Genomic DNA, 22,732 nt, shown 5'->3' on the forward strand with positions numbered 1-22,732 from the left:
GCGTGGTCTCTGGAGTGGGAAGGGTTTAGGGGCAGGGGCGTGGTCTCGGAGGAGTGGGCGTGTCCTCTTTAGGGGCGTGGTCTCCCGGGAGTGGGCGGGGCTTAGGACTAATGGGCGTGGCCTCTTGAGTGGGAGGAGTTTAGGGGCAGGGGCGTGGTCTAGGGGAAGGGGCGGGGTCTCTGGAAAGGGGTGGGGCTTTGTGGTAGGGGCGGGGTCTCCTGAGAGTGGGCGTGGCTTAAGGCTAGTGGGCGTGGTCTAGGAGGAATGGGCGTGGTCTCCTGAGAGTGGGCGTGGCTTAGGGGCAGGGGCGTGGTCTCGGAGGAGGGGGCGGGGTTTCTTTAGGGGCGTGGTCTCCAGGGAGTGGGCGGGGCTTAGGACTAATGGGCGGGGTCTCCAGAGTGGGCGGGGTCTCTTGCTAGGGGCGTGGCTTGGGGGTAAGGGCGTGGTCTCGGAGGAGTGGGCGGGGTCTCTTTGGGGGCGTGGTCTCGTGAGTGGGCGGGGTTTAGGGGCATGGTCTAGGAGAGTGGGCGGGGCCTGGTCTCAAAGGGGCGTGGTCTCCAGAGAGTGGGCGGGGCTTAGGGCGTGGTTTCGGAGGCGGGGGCGTGGTCTCTTTAGGGGCGTGGTCTCTTGATAGGGGCGTGGTCTCGGAGGAGTGGGCGTGGCCACTACTTGAAAGGGGCGTGGTCTCGGAGGAGTGGGCGTGGTCTCCTGAGAGTGGGCGTGTCTTAAGTCTAGTGGGCGGGGTCTCTTGAGGGGCGTGGTCTCCAGGGAGTGGGCGGGGCTTTGGACTAATGGGCGGGGTCTCCAGAGTGGGCGTGGTCTCTTGCTAGGGGCGTGGACTCATTAGGGGGCGTGGTCTCTGAGGAGGGGGCGTGGTCTCTGGAGTGGGCGGGGTCTCTAGAAAGGGGGCGGGTCCCAGAAGAGGGGCGGGGTCTATTTGGGGGCGTGGTCTCCAGAGATGGCGTGGCAGAGAGAGGCGTGGTCTCTTGAAGTGGGCGTGGTCTATTGAAATGGGCGTGGTCTCTCCAGGGGGCGGGGTCTCCAAAGAGTGGGCGGGGTCTAGTGGCAGGGGCGTGGTCTCGTGAGGGTGGGCGGGGCTTATGGGTAGAGGCGTGGTCTCCAGAGAAGGGGCGGGGTCTCTTGAGTGGGCGTGGCTTGGGGATAGGGCGTGGTCTCTGAGGGGGTGGAGTCTCTTTAGGAGCGTGGTCTCCAGAGTGGGCGTGGCTTAGGGGTAGGGGCGTGGTCTCTCGTGTGTGGGCGGGGCTTAAGCGCAAGGGCGTGGTCTCTTGGGAGGGGCGGGGCTTCGGGACAGATAGAGGCGTGGTCTTTTGAAGTGGGCGTGGTCTCCTGAAATGGGCGTGGTCTCGGAGGAGTGGGCGGGGTCTCTTTGGGGGCGGGGTCTCCAGGGAGTGGGCGGGGCGTAGGACTAATGGGCGTGGTCTCGGAGGAGTGGGCGGGGTCTCCAGAGTGGGTGGGGTCTCTTGCTAGGGGCGGGGTCTAAGAATGGGGGCGTGGTCTCTGAGAAGGGGTGTGGTCTCTGGAGTGGGCGGGGCTTAGGACTAATGGGCGTGGTCTCTTGAGTGGGAGGAGTTTAGGGGCAGGGGCGGGGTCTCCTGAGAGTGGGCGTGGCTTAAGGCTAGTGGGCGTGGTCTAGGAGGAATGGGCGTGGTCGCCTGAGAGTGGGCGTGGCTTAGGTGTGGGGGCGAGGGCTCTTGAGGGGCGGGGTCTCGGAGGAGGGGGCGGGGTCTCTTTAGGGGCGTGGTCTCGTGAGTGGGCGGGGTTTAGCGGTAGGGGCGTGGTCTCTTTAGGGGCGTGGTCTCCAGAGTGGGCGTGGCTTGGTCGTAGGAGCGTGGTCTCGTTGAAGGGGCGTGGTCTCTAGAGAGTGGGCGGGGTCTCTTTAGGGGCGTGGTCTCTAGAGAGTGGGCGGGGTCTCTTTAGGGGCGTGGTCTCCAGAGTGGGCGTGGCTTAGGGACAGGGGCGTGGTCTCCAGGGAGTGGGCGGGTCTTAGGACTAATGGGCGGGGTCTCCAGAGTGGGCGGGGTCTCTTGCTAGGGGCGTGGCTCGGGGGTAGGGGCGTGGTCTCGGAGGAGTGGGCGGGGTCTCTTTGGGGGCGTGGTCTCGTTAGGGACGTGGTCTCGTGAGTGGGCGGGGCTAGGAGTGTGGGCGGGGCCTGGTTTCAAAGGGGCGTGGTCTCCAGAGAGTGGGCGTGGTCTTGGGGGTGTGGATGTCGTCTCCAAAGAGGGGGCGGGGTCTCTTTAGGGGCGTAGTCTCCTGAGAGTGGGCGTGGCTTAGGTGTGGGGCGTGGTCTCTTGAGGGTGGGCGGGGCTTAGGGATAAGGGCGTGGTCTCCAATCAGGGGGCGGGGTCGCTTCGGGGGGCGGGGTCTCTTGAGAAGGGGCGTGGGCTCGTGAGAGTGGGCGTGGCCTAGGAGGAATGGGCGTGGTCTCCTGAGAGTGGGCGTGGCTTAGGGGCAGGGCGTGGTCTCGAAGGGGGCGGGGTCACTTTAGGGGCGTGGTCTCCAGGGAGTGGGCGGGGCTTAGGACTAATGGGCGGGGTCTCCAGAGTGGGCGGGGTCTCTTGCTAGGGGCGTGGCTTGGGGGCAGGGGCGTGGTCTCGGAGGAGTGGGCGGGGTCTATTTGGGGGCGTGGTCTAGGAGAGTGGGCGGGGCTTAGGGCGTGGTTCCGGAGGAGGGGCGTGGTCTCTTGAGAGGGGGCGTGGTCTCGCTAAGGGGCGAGGTCTTGGTAGGGGCGTGGTCTCCAAAGAGGGGGCGGGGTCTCTTTAGGGGCGTGGTCTCCAGAGTGGGCGTGGATTAAGGCTAGTGGGCGGGGTCTCGGAGGAGGGGGCGTGGTCTCTAGTGAGTGGGCGGGGCTTCGCGACAGATAGAGGCGTGGTCTCTTGAAGTGGGCGTGGTCTATTGAAATGGGCGTGGTCTCGGAGTGGACGGGATCTCTTTGGGGGCGTGGTCTCCAGAGTGGGCGTGGCTTAGGGACGGGGCGTGGTCTCTTGAGAGGGGGCGTGGTCTCGCTAAGGGGCGGGGTCTTGGTAGGGGCGTGGTCTCCAAAGAGGGGGCGGGGTCTCCAGGGAGTGGGCGGGGCTTAGGACTAATGGGCGGGGTCTCCTGAGGGGCGTGGTCTCTGGGGATGGGCGTGGTCTCCAAGGAGTGGGCGTGGTCTCTTGAGTGGGCGGGGTTTAGGGGCAGGGGAGTGGTCTCCAACGAGTGGGCGGGGCCTCTTTAGGGGCGTGGTCTCGGAGGAGGGGGCGTGGTCTCTTGAGTGGGCGGGGTTTAGGGGTATGGCGTGGTCTCAGAGGAGTGGGCGTGGTCTCTTGAAAGGGGCGGGGACTCTGTAGGGGCGTGGTCTCAGAGGGGGCGGGGTCTCTAGTTTGTGGGCGGGGCTTACGCGTAGGGGCGTGGTCTCTGAGGCGGGGGCAGGGTCTCAGCAGAGGGGCGGGGTCTCTGGGCCCAACTACAACAACAACTGGGGTGACTACAACAACAACTGGATCCAACTACAACAACAACTGGATCAACAACATAGGGAGGAGTGGGATTTCAACACCCGCGCTCCCCTGCACTCCCTCCCTCCCTCCCTGTCTCTTTTACCTCCTTCAGTCCCCTACAATTCTCATCCTCCTGTTCAAATCCCTCCCTATCTCTGTAACCTCCTACAACCCTCCCAGATCTCTGCTCACCTCCGATTCCAGCCTCTCCAGCATCCCCCCCCCAATTGCTTGGCACGGTTCTCTAACCTCTGGAATCCCCCCTTCTAAATGTCATCACCTCTATTTCTTTCTGTCTGTCTCCCCCGTGTGTCTCTCTTCCACACCCTGGATCTCTCTCTCTCTCTCTCTCTCTCCGTGTCTCGCTCTCTCTGTCCCCCCCACCCGTGTGTCCCTCTCTCCCTCCCCCCACCCGTGTGTCTGTCTCTCTCTCTCCCCCCCCCCCCCATGTGTGTCTGTCTCTCTCCCCCATGTGTGTCTGTCTCTCTCCCGTCTCTCTCACTCTTTCCCCCCTCCACAACAATCGATCCGTTTGAATGGGACCCATTTTCTGCCCAGGTTTGGCCCCGAGTCTCCGTCCCCGAGTCTCCGTCCCTTTCCCATGGGTGGGTCCCAACTCCCCTTTTCCAAATCCCCAGCGGGCCCTGCCCGTCGTTGAAGTCAAAATGTACAGGGAGTGCGTCCCATCTTATCGGGCCTAAAATTCAGGCTTCTGTCTGAATTCACCATTCACCATTCGCCTGCCTTTGGCAAACAAGCAGGCAGGAGGCATATGAAACAAAAGTGTGTGTGTGTGTGGGGCAGGCACTGCTTCCAATGCTGCCAGCAGGTATCTTCAAGCTCATTAAAGCCACGCTTTCACTCTCCAATCGCCTTCTGTCATTATTGATGGTCCATCCATCCCTCCATCTCCCCGTGTCTCTCGCTCCCTCGTGACTGACACATAGACGGCTCCAGATACGTGCACACACACACATTGGCACGCACAAACTCACTCACACACACACACACATATATATTAGCCATTTAAGACAATTTGATAGAATGCTACACATCCCGGTTTGACAATGACACCAAACTTTAGACAGCGGAGCTGGAAACATCAAATTGCAGGGAGGGGGATTCATGTTTTGGCAGGAGACTCAACTGTGGACGTCTCTCAGTGTCGGCCAATGTAAGGTGGTGTACTTTAGACTTTAAAAGAAGAGAAACCTGATCTTTACAGATGATGAGAAGGCATAAACGGTGCAAGTTTAAACGGCACACATATTTCACAGCTGGGGATTCACACAACACAGACAGCGACCGTACATTTGCCAAGTGCCACCAATGTTGTCGAGTGCAGTACCAGGCCGACCTCAGTCTTACTGACAAACTGTTTGTCAGCCCACAGGACAACATTTCCGTCTAATCGGGCTCAAGCACAAGTTCAAATAGTTTGGCACCTGTTGTACCAGGGGGTGTTTGATGGGGGTCAGTGCAGAGGGGAGCTTGACTCTGTGTCTAACCCCGTGCTCGACCTGTCCTGGCAGCCTTTGATGGGGACAGTTTAGAGGGATGTGGAATCTCTACCTAACCCCCATGATGTACTTTTGCTAACAGTGTTTGATGGAGATTCTCAATCTTGAATTCAGAAATTCTGTTTGTCTCCCCATCTCTGTCTGGGAATCTGGTTCAACAAATCCACCGTCAGCAGTCAGCCATTTGAACTGACTTCATGGTGGGACATTTCACGTGAGCACAACACTGAGGCGATTCGCACACTTGTCCTACTTAAGTGTCAAACAAAGACTGAAGGAAAGAGTCGGATTTAAACCGTCATATGTTGGGGGCAATGTGGATGGACAAATGGAGCTTGTACACCAGTCGCTCAAAGCGGGCGCAGCAAGCAGTGAAGAAGGTCAATGATAAGTTGGCCTTCATTATTGCCAGAGGGATTTAAATTCACAAGTGCAGATGCCTCACTGCAGTTCGACAAGGTGTCGGTGAGGCCACACCTGGAGTGCTGGGTGCAGTTGGAACCTCTCCCTGACATAGAAAGGATACAGTTGCCAGAGAGGGAGTGCAGCCAAGGGTCAGCCGGCTGACAGGCAGATTGCCCGACTGTCCTAGGGGCGAGAGAGATTGGTTCAGTAGGGACTGAATCAGCCCTGTTTCTCCAACCGAACCCTGAGTCTGCAAAGGGAAACACTTGGCCTGCCTCTGCTCATGTTTCATTCAGCAAGCAGGCAGGCAAGCAGCAGATTCTGTCCTGTCCTTATTTCTGGCTTTGCTTTCACATTGCTGCTTTCCCTCTCCATTTCTGACATGTTGGGAATGGCCATTCGTCTGTCGCCTGAGGGAGGCTTTCCATAAGAATGAGTCAAAAAGCAGCAAGAAATCACCAGTTAAACACCACTTCATTTCTGCCTCCATTTGGAGAGAAGATTCCTGGCTGGGCCACAAAAACAAAGCTCACTGCAAAGTTTCACTTCAGATTGGACATCTTGTATTGTTCACACACACACACACAGGCTTTTCACTCCAATCCTCGGATTGGAATTTCTCATCAAACAGTTGGCATGCGATGAAAACGGTCAGTTTAATAGCCCAGCGTCCTGACTGCCTCACGTCCTGGCACCCTCACCTGGCAAGTTTGAAACTTCCATTTCTGCTGACTTCCAGTCGTCGCAAAGTGCTGCTGCCAATTCAAGTCAAAGTGTACAACTCGGAATGGAAATGGCCTCCAATTCAGGCTCCTGTCCACTTGGCAGCATTCGCCATTTGGGCAGGCAGGAGGCATATGAAGCAAAAGTGTGTGTGTGTGTGGGGGGGGGGGGGGGGGGGGCAGGCGCTGCTTCCAGTGCTGCCAGCAGGTATCTTCAAGCTCATTCCAGCCACGCTTTCACTCTCCGCTCGTCTCCTGTCGTTACTGACGGTCCCTCCGTCTCCCGGGGTGGGGGTCGGGCAGCGCTTCAGGCCGCCCGCCGGCTGTTTGCGTGCACCCGACCCCGACCCCCGCGCAGCTTGCGGTAGGCGGCCACCCCCAGCCAGCCGCAGGCGGCCACGGCCGCCCCCAGCGAGCCGCAGACGGCCGCCGCCACCACGGACCCCGCAGTCGACGCGGCGGGCGGTGGGCTCGATCCGCTCGATGACCTGAGGGGGGGGGGGGGGAGAGAGGTGACAGAGAAGAGGCACGTTAGCAGGTCAAAACAGGCAACGTCATCAGTGGCTCAATACACGTTCCAGGTGTCCAAAGAGGGTCAAACCTCAGCTCGCCTTCACACTCGCTCTGTGTCTGACCCCGTGCTGTACCTGTCGTGGGAGTGTTTGATGGGGACAGTGTCGAGGGAGCTTTACTCTGTGTCTAACCCCGTGCTGTACCTGTCCTGGCAGTGTTTGATGGCGACAGTGCGGACGGAGCTTTACTCTGTATCTAACCCCGTGCTGTACCTGTCCTGGCAGTGTTTGATGGGGACAGTGCGGACGGAGCTTTACTCTGTATCTAACCCCGTGCTGTACCTGTCCCGGCAGTGTTTGATGGGGACAGTGCGGACGGAGCTTTACTCTGTATCTAACACCGTGCTGTACCTGTCCCGGCAGTGTTTGATGGGGACAGTGTCGAGGGAGCTTTACTCTGTATCTAACACCGTGCTGTCCCTGTCCCGGCAGTGTTTGATGGGGACAGTGCGGACGGAGCTTTACTCTGTACCTGATGCTGACGGTCGTACAGGTTTTGCCAGCAATCTTCAGTTGTACATTCCCCGCTCTGATCATCTTTTCCAGACGCTGTAGAAGTGACGGGACGGAATGTTGGGAACACCCGGCATATTCCCAGAGTTCGAGGCACAGTTCCAAGCTGCTGCACGTGTGTGGGTTCCGTATGTGGCACCTGAGGAGAGGGACAGGCAGAATCTTTCACCGCTCAGCTCCTCCTGATGTGCCACCCAGTGCTCTCTGCCCTTGTCGCTGTCCCGACCCTCCGCCCTGTCGCCTGGTTTACCTGTGAATCGCGGTCACGTTGGCCAGGCCGTCGGCCGCCCCTTCTGCCTCCCGTTCCTCCATCTCCGCGCACTCGGCGCTCTCCCGCACACGGATGCCCACCTGGATCCGGCCTCCAGGCTGGCCGCCCTGGCCGCCCCCTCCCGCAGGAGGAGGAGGAGGGGCGGCGGCGGAGGAGGAGGAGGAGGCCGGGCCCGTCCCGGGGGCTCTCGGCGTCCGGGCCTCGGGGAGCGGCGGCCGGCCGTCGTCACGGCGGCAGAGGCGCCCGCCCGGGCAAGCGAGGACGCCTCGGAATCCCGGCACCTGGAACCCAGAAAGAGGGGGTGGGGAAACGGGGGGGGGGGGGGGGGGGGTGAAGTAACGAGTTAAGTCGTGCATTAAGAGGCATCGCGATCAGTGGTCTGGCCAGAACCAGGAGCAGGAGTAGGCCACCTGGCCCCTCCATTCAAGGACATCTTTTGTGGACTCGGCTCCACTTTCCAGCCCAAACACCACAACCCTTAATCCTCCCCAAAAAGACGATCCGCCTTGATCTGAAAAACATTTCACCCAGGAGTCCCACAGATTCACAACCCTTTGGGCGAGCGGGTTCCTCCTAAACTCGCTCAGTCCTAAATCTACTTCCCCTCGTTTTGAGGCTATGCCCCCCCCCCAGCGGAAACAACCCTTGGTCCCCCAACTCCAAACCATCCATGTAAATCGTCAACGGGTGGCGGGGCCCAGCACGGATCCCCCCCCCGAGGGACGCCGCTGGCTGCTGATTGCCACGAGCAGAGAAACGCCCATCAATCCCCCACTCTTTGCTTTCTACTCGTCAACCAACCCTCCATCCGCGCTGCTCCTTTCCCCCTCGGTGCCGGGCGCCTTTACCTCAGGCCAAGTGCCGGGGATTGGCGCCGATGTGTCAAGGGTCGGCCCCCCCCACCCCGGGCCTACCTGAACGCTCTCGCCCGCCCTGCACGGCAGCCATGGCGAACCTTGAACTTGGACCTGAAACTCCTTCTCCGCCCCCGCCAAGCGATGGAGGTAGCAGCGTCCGCCCATTGGCTCCGAGGCGTCCGACGTCTGATTCTGAGGGAGGGAGGCGAGGTCAGCGCTTCAGTACCGTCACCCCCCCACCCCCACCCCCACACAGCGAGGCCCTTTTCCTGTCTCGGTGCCCCCCCCCCCACCTTGCCCAGACTCACCGCCCTGGTCAGGTTGGCCAAGAAGCATCGGCTCCGCCGCCCGTAGATCTCCCCGCTCCGGCTGGCGCCGCCGGCCCTCCTCCCCTCCTCCTCCTCCTCCTCCTCCTCCTCCCTCCAACATTCGCTCTGCCGGACGGAAAGACGGGAATCAGAACCCCAGGCCAGGCAGACAGCTGGAGGTGACCCCCCCCCCCACCCCCGGAGAAGGGTGGGCGAGTCAATTTGCAGGCGACACTCGAGTGTCGGTGGAGTGAATCTCGTGTTACAAGTCACACACAGGGAAGCTGCAGAGCTGGGCTGGGAGGTGGCAAGTGGGAGTCTCAAGGGCGAGCTGATTCATTTTGGAAGGAATAACAGGAAGACAGAGTCACTGGGGCTCATCAGCTAAGATTGCGGGCGGTGCGGGTGAGCAGAGAGATCTACCGGTGTCCTCCTCGGTGTACGTGGATCCCTGAAAGTCGGCACCCAGGTTGAGAGGGTCGTGGAGAAGGCGTGACGGCGTGTTGGCTCTTTTGTTGGCACAGGGATTGAGGTCACCTTGCAGCTGTGCAACACTCTGGTGCCGGGGGGGGGGGGCCGCATTTGGGGGACTGCGGGCAATTCTGGCCGCCGCATTCTAGCAAGGACGTGTGTGTGTGGCAGCATTGGAAAGGCTGCAGAGGAGATTGACCGCAAGGTTGCCTGGTACGCAGGCAAGATCTCATGAGGAAAGGCTGAGGGACTTGAGGCTGTTTCCCGTTGGAGAGAAGAAGAAGGTTAAGAGGTGACTTAATTGAGGCATACAAGATGATCAGAGGATTGGACAGGGTGGACAGTGAGAGCCTTTTTCCTTGGATGGTGATGTCTAGCACGAGGGGACATAGCTTTAAATTGAGGGCAGATAGATATAGGACAGATGTCAGAGGTAGGTTCTTTCATCATAGGGCATGGAATGCCCTGCATGCAACAATAGTGGACTCGCCAACACTAAGGCTATTCAAATGGTCATTGGAGAGACTGGTTGCGGGGGACAGGACAGCCAGTGATGTGTGCCTCTCTCCGACTAGACGCTTTGAGGAATGAATGAGTTCAGCTTGGTTTACCGGACGAGGGGGGTCTCCCGATCTTGACCTGCCAAACCAGACACACGCTCACCCCATTGACCAGTGGTTTATAAACTCTGCATCCATCCAGAAACTCATCCGATGCACAGTGTCCTTTGTTCAGGTACAAATAGTGACATCCCATTCCGCTGTCGGGGAGAGACGGAGAGAGTCAGCTCAAGAGGGAACAACCAACACTCCCAATGGACCCAAACCCCCTCCCGTTCACTCCCACTCTACACAATCGCAATGGACTCAAACCCCTTCCCGTTCACTCCCACTGTACACAATCCCAATGGACCCAAACCCCTTCCTGTTCACTCCCACTGTACACAATCCCAATGGACCCAAACCCCTTCCCGTTCACTCCCACTGTACACAATCCCAATGGACCCAAACCCCTTCCCGTTCACTCCCACTGTACACAATCCCAATGTACCCAAACCCCTTTCCATTCACTCCCACTCTACACAATCCCAATGGACCCAAACCCCTTCCTGTTCACTCCCACTGTACACAATCCCAATGGACCCAAACCCCTTCCCATTCACTCCCACTCTACACAATCCCAATGGACCCAAACCCCTTCCCGTTCACTCCCACTGTACACAATCCCAATGGACCCAAACCCCTTCCCGTTCACACCCACTGTGCACAATCCCAATGGACCCAAACCCCTTCCCGTTCACTCCCACTGTACACAATCCCAATGGACCCAAACCCCTTCCCGTTCACTCCCACTGTACACAATCCCAATGGACCCAAACCCCTTCCCGTTCACTCCCATTCTACACAATCCCAATGGACTCAAACCCCTTCCCGTTCACTCCCACTGTCCACAATCCCAATGGACCCAAACCCCTTCCCGTTCACTCCCACTGTACACAATCCCAATGGACCCAAACCCCCTTCCCGTTCACTCCCACTGTACACAATCCCAATGGACCCAAACCCCCTTCCCGTTCACTCCCACTGTACACAATCCCAATGGACCCAAACCCCTTCCCGTTCACTCCCACTCTACACAATCCCAATGTACCCAAACCCCTTCCCGTTCACTCCCACTGTGCACAATCCCATTGGACCCAAACCCCTTCCCGTTCACTCCCACTGTACACAATCCCAATGGACCCAAACCCCTTCCCGTTCACTCCCATTCTACACAATCCCAATGGACTCAAACCCCTTCCCGTTCACTCCCACTGTCCACAATCCCAATGGACCCAAACCCCTTCCCGTTCACTCCCACTGTACACAATCCCAATGGACCCAAACCCCCTTCCCGTTCACTCCCACTGTACACAATCCCAATGGACCCAAACCCCCTTCCCGTTCACTCCCACTGTACACAATCCCAATGGACCCAAACCCCTTCCCGTTCACTCCCACTCGACACAATCCCAATGGACCCAAACCCCTTCCCGTTCACTCCCACTGTACACAATCCCAATGGACTCAAACCCCTTCCCGTTCACTCCCACTCTACACAATCCCAATGGACCAAACCCCTTCCTGTTCACTCTCACTGTACACAATCCCAATGGACTCAAACCCCTTCCCGTTCACTCCCACTCTATACAATCCCAATGGACTCAAACACCTTCCCGTTCACTCCCACTGTACACAATCCCAATGGACCCAAACCCCTTCCCGTTCACTCCCACTGTACACAATCCCAATGGACCCAAACCCCTTCCTGTTCACTCTCACTGTACACAATCCCAATGGACCCAAACCCCTTCCCGTTCACTCCCATTGGACACAATCCCAATGGACCCAAACCCCTTCCCGTTCACTCCCACTGTACACAATCCCAATGGACCCAAACCCCTTCCCGTTCACTCCCACTGTACACAATCCCAATGGACCCAAACCCCTTCCCGTTCACTCCCACTCTACACAATCCCAATGGACCCAAACCCCTTCCCGTTCACTCCCACTGTACACAATCCCAATGGACCCAAATCCCTTCTCGTTCACTCCCACTGTACACAATCCCAATGGACCCAAACCCTTTCCCGTTCACTGCCACTGTACACAATCCCAATGGACTCAAACCCCTTCCCGTTCACACCCACTGTGCACATTCCCAATGGACCCAAACCCCTTCCCGTTCACTCCCACTCTACACAATCCCAATGGACCCAAACCCCTTCCCGTTCACTCCCACTCTACACAATCCCAATGGACTCAAACCCCTTCCCGTTCACTCCCATTCTACACAATCCCAATGGACTCAAACCCCTTCCCGTTCACTCCCACTGTACACAATTCCAATGGACCCAAACCCCTTCTCGTTCACTCCCACTGTACACAATTCCAATGGAACCAAACCCCTTCCCGTTCACTCCCACTGTACACAATCCCAATGGACCCAAACCCTTTCCCGTTCACTGCCACTCTACACAATTCCAATGGACCCAAACCCCTTCCCGTTCACTCCCACTGTACACAATTCCAATGGACCCAAACCCCTTCTCGTTCACTCCCACTGTACACAATTCCAATGGAACCAAACCCCTTCCCGTTCACTCCCACTGTACACAATCCCAATGGACCCAAACCCCTTCCCGTTCACTCCCACTGTACACAATCCCAATGGACCCAAACCCCTTCCCGTTCACTCCCTCTGTACACAATCCCAATGGACCCAAACCCCTTCCCGTTCACTCCCACTCTACACAATCCCAATGGACCCAAACCCCTTCACGTTCACTCCCACTCTACACAATCCCAATGGACCCAAACCCCTTCCCGTTCACTCCCACTCTACACAATTCCAATGGACCCAAACCCCTTCCCGTTCACTCCCACTGTACACAATCCCAATGGACCCAAACCCCTTCCCGTTCACTCCCACTGTACACAATCCCAATGGACCCAAACCCCTTTCCGTTCACTCTCACTGTACACAATCCCAATGGACCCAAACCCCTTCCCGTTCACTCCCACTGTACACAATCCCAATGGACCCAAACCCCTTCCCATTCACTCCCACTGTACACAATCCCAATGGACCCAAACCCCTTCCCATTCACTCCCACTCTACACAATCCCAATGGACCCAAACACCTTCCCGTTCACTCCCACTCTACACAATTCCAATGGACCCAAACCCCTTCCTGTTCACTCCCACTGTGCACAATCCCAATGGACCCAAACCCCTTCCCGTTCACTCCCACTGTACACAATCCCAATGGACCCAAACCCCTTCCCGTTCACTCCCACTCTACACAATCCCAATGGACCCAAACCCTTTCCCGTTCACTCCCACTGTGCACAATCCCAATGGACCCAAACCCCTTCCCGTTCACTCCCACTCTACACAATCCCAATGGACCCAAACCCCTTCCTGTTCACTCCCACTGTACACAATCCCAATGGACCCAAACTCCTTCCCGTTCACTCCCACTGTACACAATCCCAATGGACCCAAACCCCTTCCCGTTCACTCCCACTCTACACAATCCCAATGGACCCAAACCGCTTCCCGTTCACTCCCACTCTACACAATCCCAATGGACCCAAACCCCTTCCCGTTCACTCCCACTGTACACAATCCCAATGGACCCAAACCCCTTCCCGTTCACTCCCACTGTGCACAATCCCAATGGACCCACACCCCTTCCCGTTCACTCCCACTCTACACAATCCCAATGGACCCAAACCCCTTCCCGTTCACTCCCACTGTACACAATCCCAATGGACCCAAACTCCTTCCCGTTCACTCCCACTGTACACAATCCCAATGGACCCAAACCCCTTCCCGTTCACTCCCACTGTACAAAATTCCAATGGACCCAAACCCCTTCCTGTTCACTCCCACTGTACACAATCCCAATGGACCCAAACCGCTCCCCGTTCACTCCCACTGTACACAATTCCAATGGACCCAAACCCCTTTCCATTCACTCCCACTGTGCACAATCCCAATGGACCCAAACCCCTTCCGGTTCACACCCACTCTACACAATCCCAATGGACCCAAATTCCTTCCCGTTCACTCCCACTGTACACAATCCCAATGGACCCAAACCCCTTCCCGTTCACTCCCACTGTACACAATCCCAATGGACCCAAACCCCTTCCCGTTCACTCCCACTGTGCACAATCCCAATGGACCCAAACCCCTTCCCGTTCACTCCCACTGTACACAATCCCAATGGACCCAAACCCCTTCCCGTTCACTCCCACTGTACACAATCCCAATGGACCCAAACCCCTTCCCGTTCACTCCCACTCTACACAATCCCAATGGACCCAAACCCCTTCCCGTTCACTCCCACTGTACACAATTCCAATGGACCCAAACCCCTTCCTGTTCACTCCCACTGTACACAATCCAAATGGACCCAAACCCCTTCCCGTTCACTCCCACTCTACACAATCCCAATGGACCCAAACCCCTTCACGTTCACTCCCACTCTACACAATCCCAATGGACCCAAACCCCTTCCCGTTCACTCCCACTCTACACAATTCCAATGGACCCAAACCCCTTCCCGTTCACTCCCACTGTACACAATCCCAATGGACCCAAACCCCTTCCCGTTCACTCCCACTGTACACAATCCCAATGGACCCAAACCCCTTTCCGTTCACTCTCACTGTACACAATCCCAATGGACCCAAACCCCTTCCCGTTCACTCCCACTCTACACAATCCCAATGGACCCAAACCCCTTCCCGTTCACTCCCACTGTACACAATTCCAATGGACCCAAACCCCTTCCTGTTCACTCCCACTGTACACAATCCCAATGGACCCAAACCCCTTCCCGTTCACTCCCACTGTACACAATTCCAATGGACCCAATCCCCTTCCCGTTCACTCCCACTGTGCACAATCCCAATGGACCCAAACCCCTTCCCATTCACTCCCACTGTACACAATCCCAATGGACCCAAACCCCTTCCCGTACACTCCCACTGTACTCAATCCTATTGGACCCAAACCCCTTCCCGTTCACTCCCATTGTGCACAATCCCAATGGACCCAAACTCCTTCCCGTTCACTCCCACTGTACACAATCCCAATGGACCCAAACCCCTTCCCATTCACTCCCACTGTACACAATCCCAATGGACCCAAACCCCTTCCCGTTCACTCCCACTGTACACAATCCCAATGGACACAAACCCCTTCCCGTTCACTCCCACTGTACACAATCCCATTGGACCCAAACCCCTTCCCGTTCACTCTCACTGTACACAATCCCAATGGACCCAAACCCCTTCCCGTTCACTCCCACTCTTCTCTAATGGGTTACCTTCCTGTGCAGAAATACTCGGAGGAATTATCGTGACAGCTGCTGGTCAGCCCGAAGGTGTCTCCTTGTCCTGTGGGAAGGAACGGAATTCGATAGTAACAAGGTGGACAATGTTAACAGGGCCACGCAGAGAGGGACGAGTCAGCACTTGCTCAGATATCCCTGAGATACACAGTCCACCTGAGAGTCTGATCCAATTCCCCAAGGCGCACACAGCCTGGTGAAGGCTGTCTCACTCCATCTCTCTCTCTCTCTCTAACCCAGGGATGACTGGACAGTGATCAGGAGCAGGAACCCTGGCTGATTTCCCCTCTCTCTCTAACCCAGGGCTCACTGGACAGGGATCAGGAGCAGGAACCCTGGCTGATTTCCCCTCTCTCTCTAACCCAGGGATCACTGGACAGTGATCAGGAGCAGGAACCCTGGCTGATTTCCCCTCTCTCTCTAACCCAGGGATCACTGGACAGTGATCAGGAGCAGGAACCCTGGCTGATTTCCCCTCTCTCTCTCTAACCCAGGAATCACTGGACAGTGATCAGGAGCAGGGGCCCTGGCTGATTTCTCCTCTTTCTCTTCCTCTCTTTCCCTTTCTCTCTCTCTCCCTGTCTCTCTCTCTCCCTGTCTCTCTTTCTCCCTGTGTCTCTCTCTCTCTCTCTCTATCCCTGTCTCTCTCTCTCTATCCCTGTCTCTCTCTATCCCTGTCTCTCTCTCTCTCTATCCCTGTCTCTCTGTCTCGCTCTCTGTCTCGGTCTCTGATCGCAGGCGCACACTCACTCACCTTGCCCCCATACCAATGGCTGGGTGGTGTCGTATGTCACTTGGTACCAGCCTGTATCGGACATGGCTGCCAGTGTTATGGGGTCGATGAAGGTGTGTTCCGGCGCTCCCATTGCTGCTGTCATTATTGATCCCTGCAGAAACCGCGATTCCCAGTGGGAAGAAGGGAATCCAGGCTGTACCTGAAACAGACACCGATGAGTTAGTTCATCTTCATTTGAAATATTTTGGATCATGGGGCCTCGAAGCGGAAAGCAGCATTCACAATAATAATCTTTATGTCACAAGCAGGCTTACATTAACACTGCAATGAAGTTACTGTGAAAAGCCCCTAGTCGCCACATTCCGGCGTCTGTTCGGGTACGAGGTGTATTAGCGAGAGGCAGCATGGTTTTGTGAAGGGGAGGTCGTGTCTCACTAACTTGATAGAGTTTTTCGAGGAGGTCACAAAGATGATTGATGCAGGTAGGGCAGTGGATGTTGTCTATATGGACTTCAGTCAGGCCTTTGACAAGGTCCCTCATGGTAGACTGGTACAAAAGGTGAAGTCACACGGGATCAGGGGTGAACTGGCAAGATGGATACAGAACTGGCTAGGCCATAGAAGGCAGAGGGTAGCAATGGAAGGATGCTTTTCTAATTGGAGGGCTGTGACCAGTGGTGTTCCGCAGGGATCAGTGCTGGGACCTTTGCTGTTTGTAGTATAGATAAACAATTTGGAGGAAAATGTAACTGGTCTGATTAGTAAGTTTGCAGACGACACAAAGGTTGGTGGAATTGCGGATAGCGGTGAAGACTGTCAGAGGATACAGCAGGATTTAGATCGTTTGGAGACTTGGGCGGAGAGATGGCAGATGGGGTTTAATCCGGACAAATGTGAGGTAATACATTTTGGAAGGTCTAATGCAGGTAGAGAATATACAGTGAATGGTAGAACCCTCAAGAGTATTGAAAGTCAAAGAGACCTAGGAGTACAGGTCCACAGGTCACTGAAAGGGGTAACACAGGTAGAGAAGGTAGTCAAGAAGGCATACGGCATGCTTGCCTTCATTGGCCGGGGCATTGAGTATAAGAATTGGCAAGTCATGTTGCAGCTGTATAGAATCTTAGTTAGGCCACACTTGGAATATAGTGTTCAATTCTGGTCGCCACACTACCTTTAGAGAGGGTGCAGAAGAGATTTACCAGGATGTTGCCTGGTATGGAGGGCATTAGCTATGAGGAGCGGTTGAATAAACTCGGTTTGTTCTCACTGGAACGACGGAGGTTGAGGGGCGACCTGATAGAGGTCTACAACATGATGAGGGGCATAGACAGAGTGGATAGTCAGAGGCTTTTCCCCGGGGTAGAGGGGTCAATTACTAGGGGGCATAGGTTTAAGGTTCGAGGGGCAAGGTTTAGAGGAGATGTACGAGGCAAGTTTTTTACACAGAGGGTAGTGGGTGCCTGGAACTCGCTGCCGGAGGAGGTGGTGGAAGCAGGGACGATAGGGACATTTAAGGGGCATCTTGACAAATATATGAATAGGATGGGAATAGAGGGATACGGACCCAGGAAGTGTAGAAGATTGTAGTTTAGTCGGGCAGCATGGTCGGCACGGGCTTGGAGGGCCGAAGGGCCTGTTCCTGTGCTGCACTTTTCTTTGTTCTTTGTACACAGAGGGAGAATTCAGAATGTCCAAATGACCTAACAGCACGTCTTTCGGGACTTGTGGGAGGAAACTGGTAGGAAACCCACGCAGACACTGGGAGAACGTGCAGACTCCACACAGACAGTGACCCGAACCTGGGACCTTCTGACATTCATCACAAGCGAGTGAGAGAAACCGGGGCCGGGTCTTGCGGACACTCACCCCGTTCTCCAACGGTCCCCCGAGCTCGGGTGAGCTGGAATTGAAGTGTTGCTGCATCTTCTGGATCACGGTGCGAGTGTAGATCCTCACCGATCCCTGATCGTCCGTGTTAGTTACCGAGGACCTGGAGGAGCAGTTCATTCCGACTGAAAGCAGGACATGTTCGTTAGCAGTGACCAGCAAACAGTAATCAGGAAATTGGGAGCAGGGAATCTGGAGCCTGCAACCTAGGCCTCGTGCCTGCATCCCAGGACTCGTGCCTGTGCCCGAGCCCTCAGGCCTGCATCCAAGGCTTCATGCCTGCATCCTAGGCCTCAGGCCTGCATCCTAGGCCTCAGGCCTGCGCCTTGGGCCTGGCGCCTGCGCCTTGGGCCTGGGACCTGCGCCTTGGGCCTGGGGCCTACGCCTTGGACCTGGGGCCTGCGCCTTGGGCCTGGGGCTTGCGCCTTGGGCCTGGGGCTTGCGCCTTGGGCCTGGGGCCTGCGCCTTGGGCCTGGGGCCTGCGCCTTGGGCCTGGGGCCTGCGCCTTGGGCCTGGGGCCTGCGTCTTGGGCCTGGGGCCTGCGCCTTGGGCCTGGCGCCTGCGTCTTGGGCCTGGCGCCTGCGTCTTGGGCCTGGCGCCTGCGCCTTGGACCTGGCGCCTGCGTCTTGGGCCTGGCGCCTGCGTCTTGGGCCTGGCGCCTGCGCCTTGGGCCTGGGGCCTGCTCCCTAGGCCTGGTGCCTGTGCCTTAGGCATCGTGCCTGCCCACTTGGCCTTGTGCATACACCCCAGGCTTCAAGCCTGCACCATATGCCACAGGCCTGCATCCCATGCCTCGGGCCTGTGCCCCAGGCCTCCTTGAGCCAAAGACCTGCATTGGGCCTGCACCCTTAGGCCTGGACCCTAACCTCTCCAACCTGCGCTACAGGAACCAAGCACTCGGGATTGATATAATCGAGGATGAAGCAGTCAGGAGAGAGTGGGGGGGGGGGTACGTACTGGAGGGAGCAGAGGCACAATCCAGCCAGGTGTTGTACAGATCCTTGGAAAACCCCAACACGTGAAGCAGCTCATGGACTGTCGTCTGCAACAGAAAACGGGGGAAAGGTCAGAGTGCGTGACCTGAGAACAACGAGACACACATCAGGGCCCCCTTTAAGATCAGCACCCTCAACACAGTCCGAGCCTTTCTATATAACACATACCATAAAATATAGGAGCAGACGTAGGCCACATTAGGTGTCCCTTATCCCCCCTGCTCTTCGCGCTGGCGATTGAACCCCTGGCTATGGCACTGAGGGAGTCGAGGAACTGGAGGGGGCTGGTGCGGGGTGGGGAGGAGCATAGGGTGTCAACATGGGGCAGAGTGAGCTGTTCGTGGTTCACTCAGGGGACCAGGAGAGGGGGATTGGCGAGCTCCCACTAAAAAGGGCGGAGAGGAGCTTCAGGTATTTGGGGGTCCAGGTGGCCAGGAGCTGGGGGGCCCTGCATAGGCTTAATTTCACAAGGCTGGTGGAGCAAGTGGAGGAGGAGTTGAAGAGGTGGGACGCGTTGCCGCTGTCCCTGGCGGGTAGGGTGCACTCAATCAAAATGACGGTGCTCCCAAGGTTTTTGTTCCTGTTCCAGCGCCTCCCCGTGTTTATCCCGAAGGCCTTCTTTGGGCGGGTCAACAGGAGCATAACGGGATTTGTGTGGGCGCGAGGGACTCCGAGGGTGAGAAGGGTGTTCCTGGAGCGGAATAGAGATAGGGGGGGGGCTGGCGCTGCCCAACCTCTGTGGGCACTACTGGGCCGCCAATGCGGCGATGGTGCGCGAGTGGGAGTGGAGAAGATCTCGGATACTTACCAGGTGATGCAGGAGGAGGAGGAGGCCTCGATGGTGGAGGTGAAAGGTAAGTGGGAGGAGGAGTTGGGAGAGGAAATTGATGAGGGGATGTGGGCGGATGCCCAGAGAGAGAGAGAGAGCGGGAGACAGAGAGCGAGAGCGGGAGACAGAGAGAGAGAGAGAGCGGGAGACAGAGAGAGAGAGAGAGAGAGAGAGACAGAGAGAGAGAGAGAAACAGAGAGAGAAACACAGAGAGAAAGAGAGAGAGACAGAGGGAGAGACACAGAGGGAGAGAGAGAGAGGGACAGAGAGCGGGAGACAGAGAGAGACGGGCAGAGAGCGGGAGACAGAGAGTCGGGTAGCGAGCGGGAGACAGAGAGAGACAGAGAGAGACGGACAGAGAGAGATGGACAGAGAGCGGGAGACAGAGAGAGACGGACAGAGAGCTGGAGACAGAGAGCAGGAGACAGAGAGACAGAGAGAGACGGACAGAGAGCGGGAGACAGAGAGACGGACAGAGAGCGGGAGACAGAGAAAGACACAGAGAGACGGACAGAGAGCGGGAGACAGAGAGAGAGACGGACAGAGAGCGCGAGACAGAGAGACAGAGAGAGACGGACAGAGAGCAGGAGACAGAGAGAGACGGACAGAGAGCGAGAGACACAGAGAGATGGACAGAGAGACAGAGAGAGTAACGGGCAGAGAGCGGGAGACAGAGAGAACGGGTAGAGAGCGGGAGACGGACAGTGAGCGGGAGACAGAGAGAAACGGACAGAGAGCGGGAGACAGAGAGAAACGGACAGAGAGCGGGAGACAGAGAGAGACGGACAGGGAGCGGGAGACAGAGAGAGACGGACAGAGAGCGGGAGACAGAGAGAAACGGACAGGGAGCGGGAGACAGAGAGAGACGGACAGAGAGAGATGGACAGAGAGCGGGAGACAGAGAGAGACGGACAGAGAGCTGGAGACAGAGAGCAGGAGACAGAGAGACAGAGAGAGACGGACAGAGAGCGGGAGACAGAGAGACGGACAGAGAGCGGGAGACAGAGAGACAGAGAGAGACGGACAGAGAGCGGGAGACAGAGAGACGGACAGAGAGCGGGAGACAGAGAGAGACACAGAGAGACGGACAGAGAGCGGGAGACAGAGAGAGACGGACAGAGAGCGGGAGACAGAGAGAGAGACGGACAGAGAGCGCGAGACAGAGAGAGACGGACAGAGAGCAGGAGACAGAGAGACGGACAGAGAGCGGGAGACAGAGAGAGACAGAGAGAGACGGACAGAGAGCGGGAGACAGAGAGACGGACAGAGAGCGGGAGACAGAGAGAGACAGAGAGAGAGACGGACAGAGAGTGGGAGACAGAGAGACGGACAGAGAGCGGGAGACAGAGAGAGACGGACAGAGAGCGGGAGACAGAGAGACAGAGAGAGACGGGTAGAGAGCGGGAGACAGAGAGAGACGGACAGAGAGCGGGAGACAGAGAGACGGACAGAGAGCGGGAGACAGAGAGAGACAGAGAGAGAGACGGACAGAGAGTGGGAGACAGAGAGAGACGGACAGAGAGCGGGAGACAGAGAGACAGAGAGAGACGGGTAGAGAGCGGGAGACAGAGAGAGACGGACAGAGAGCGGGAGACAGAGAGAGACACAGAGAGACGGACAGAGAGCGGGAGACAGAGAGCGGGTGACAGAGAGAGACAGAGAGAGACGGACAGAGAGCGGGAGACAGAGAGAGACGGACAGAGAGCGAGAGACAGAGAGAGACACAGAGAGACGGACAGAGAGCAGGAGACAGAGAGAGACGGACAGAGAGCGAGAGACAGAGAGAGATGGACAGAGAGACAGAGAGAGTAACGGGCAGAGAGCGGGAGACAGAGAGAGACGGACAGAGAGCGGGAGACAGAGAGAAACGGACAGGGAGCGGGAGACAGAGAGACAGAGAGAGACGGACAGAGAGCGGGAGACAGAGAGAGACGGACAGAGAGCGGGAGACAGAGAGAAACGGACAGGGAGCGGGAGACAGAGAGACAGAGAGAGATGGACAGAGAGCGGGAGACAGAGAGAGACGGACAGAGAGCGGGAGACAGAGAGACAGAGAGAGACGGGTAGAGAGCTGGAGACAGAGAGAGACAGACAGAGAGCGGGAGACAGAGAGAGACGGGAAGAGAGCGGGAACAGAGAAACAGAGAGAGGCGGACAGAGAGCGGGAGACAGAGAGACAGTGAGAGAGCCGGGCAGAGAGCGGGAGACAGAGAGACAGAGAGAGACGGACAGAGAGCGGGAGACAGAGAGAGACAGAGAGAGACGGGCAGAGATCGGGAGACAGAGAGAGACGGACAGAGAGCGGGAGACAGAGAGAGAGACGGACAGAGAGCGCGAGACAGAGAGAGCCGGGCAGAGAGCGGGAGACAGAGAGACAGAGAGAGACGGACAGAGAGCGGGAGACAGAGAGAGACAGAGAGAGACGGGCAGAGATCGGGAGACAGAGAGAGACGGACAGAGAGCGGGAGACAGAGAGAGAGACGGACAGAGAGCGCGAGACAGAGAGAGAGACGGACAGAGAGCGGGAGACAGAGAGACAGAGAGAGATGGACAGAGAGCGGGAGACAGAGAGAGACAGAGAGAGACGGACAGAGAGCGGGAGACAGAGAGAGACAGAGAGAGACGGACAGAGAGCGGGAGACAGAGAGACAGAGAGAGACGGACAGAGAGCGGGAGACAGAGAGAGACAGAGAGAGACGGGCAGAGATCGGGAGACAGAGAGAGACGGACAGAGCGCGGGAGACAGAGAGAGAGACGGACAGAGAGCGCGAGACAGAGAGAGAGACGGACAGAGAGCGCGAGACAGAGAGACAGAGAGAGACGGACAGAGAGCGGGAGACAGAGAGAGAGACGGACAGAGAGCGCGAGACAGAGAGACAGAGAGAGACGGACAGAGAGCAGGAGACCGAGAGACAGAGAGAGAGACGGGCAAAGTGCGGGAGACAGAGAGAGACGGGTAGAGAGCGGGAGACAGAGAGAGACGGACAGGGAGCGGGAGACAGAGAGAGACGGACAGAGAGCGGGAGACAGAGAGACAGAGAGAGATGGACAGAGAGTGGGAGACAGAGAGAGACGGACAGAGAGTGGGAGACAGAGAGAGCGGGAGACAGAGAGAGACAGAGAGAGACGGACAGAGAGCGGGAGACAGAGAGAGACAGAGAGAGACGGGCAGAGAGCGGGAGACAGAGAGAGACAGAGAGAGACGGACAGAGAGCGAGAGACAGAGAGCGGGAGACAGAGA

The 22,732-nt window shown here is 57.3% G+C and overlaps 1 protein-coding gene and 1 long non-coding RNA gene across 9 annotated transcripts in view; both read right to left on the reverse strand.

Moving 5' to 3' along the window:
- The window catches only part of LOC140418149 (uncharacterized), a 1,069,702-nt gene that overhangs the window by 681,892 nt on the left and 365,078 nt on the right, over nucleotides 1-22,732 (reverse strand). The window lies entirely within an intron of this gene.
- LOC140418147 (ciliated left-right organizer metallopeptidase) overlaps nucleotides 5,880-22,732 on the reverse strand; it is a 170,769-nt gene continuing 153,916 nt past the window's right edge. Inside the window, exons 6-15 of one of the 8 annotated variants that reach the window (XM_072501561.1) lie at nucleotides 18,625-18,709; nucleotides 17,647-17,792; nucleotides 15,796-15,976; nucleotides 15,018-15,087; nucleotides 9,800-9,896; nucleotides 8,666-8,791; nucleotides 8,415-8,549; nucleotides 7,480-7,781; nucleotides 7,189-7,368; nucleotides 6,309-6,632 (exon numbers count right to left, since the gene is read on the reverse strand). In XM_072501561.1, the coding sequence (XP_072357662.1) occupies nucleotides 6,452-6,632; nucleotides 7,189-7,368; nucleotides 7,480-7,781; nucleotides 8,415-8,549; nucleotides 8,666-8,791; nucleotides 9,800-9,896; nucleotides 15,018-15,087; nucleotides 15,796-15,976; nucleotides 17,647-17,792; nucleotides 18,625-18,709 (1,503 nt within the window). In that variant the 3' untranslated portion in view covers nucleotides 6,309-6,451. Of the gene's footprint in view, nucleotides 6,633-7,188; nucleotides 7,369-7,479; nucleotides 7,782-8,414; nucleotides 8,550-8,665; nucleotides 8,792-9,799; nucleotides 9,897-15,017; nucleotides 15,088-15,795; nucleotides 15,977-17,646; nucleotides 17,793-18,624; nucleotides 18,710-22,732 lie in introns of those variants that run through there. The other 7 variants (XM_072501562.1, XM_072501563.1, XM_072501564.1 and 4 more) reach the window with 7 other exon arrangements.

The sequence above is a fragment of the Scyliorhinus torazame genome, chromosome 5 (genome assembly GCF_047496885.1).
Source record: "Scyliorhinus torazame isolate Kashiwa2021f chromosome 5, sScyTor2.1, whole genome shotgun sequence".
NCBI lineage: Eukaryota > Metazoa > Chordata > Chondrichthyes > Carcharhiniformes > Scyliorhinidae > Scyliorhinus > Scyliorhinus torazame.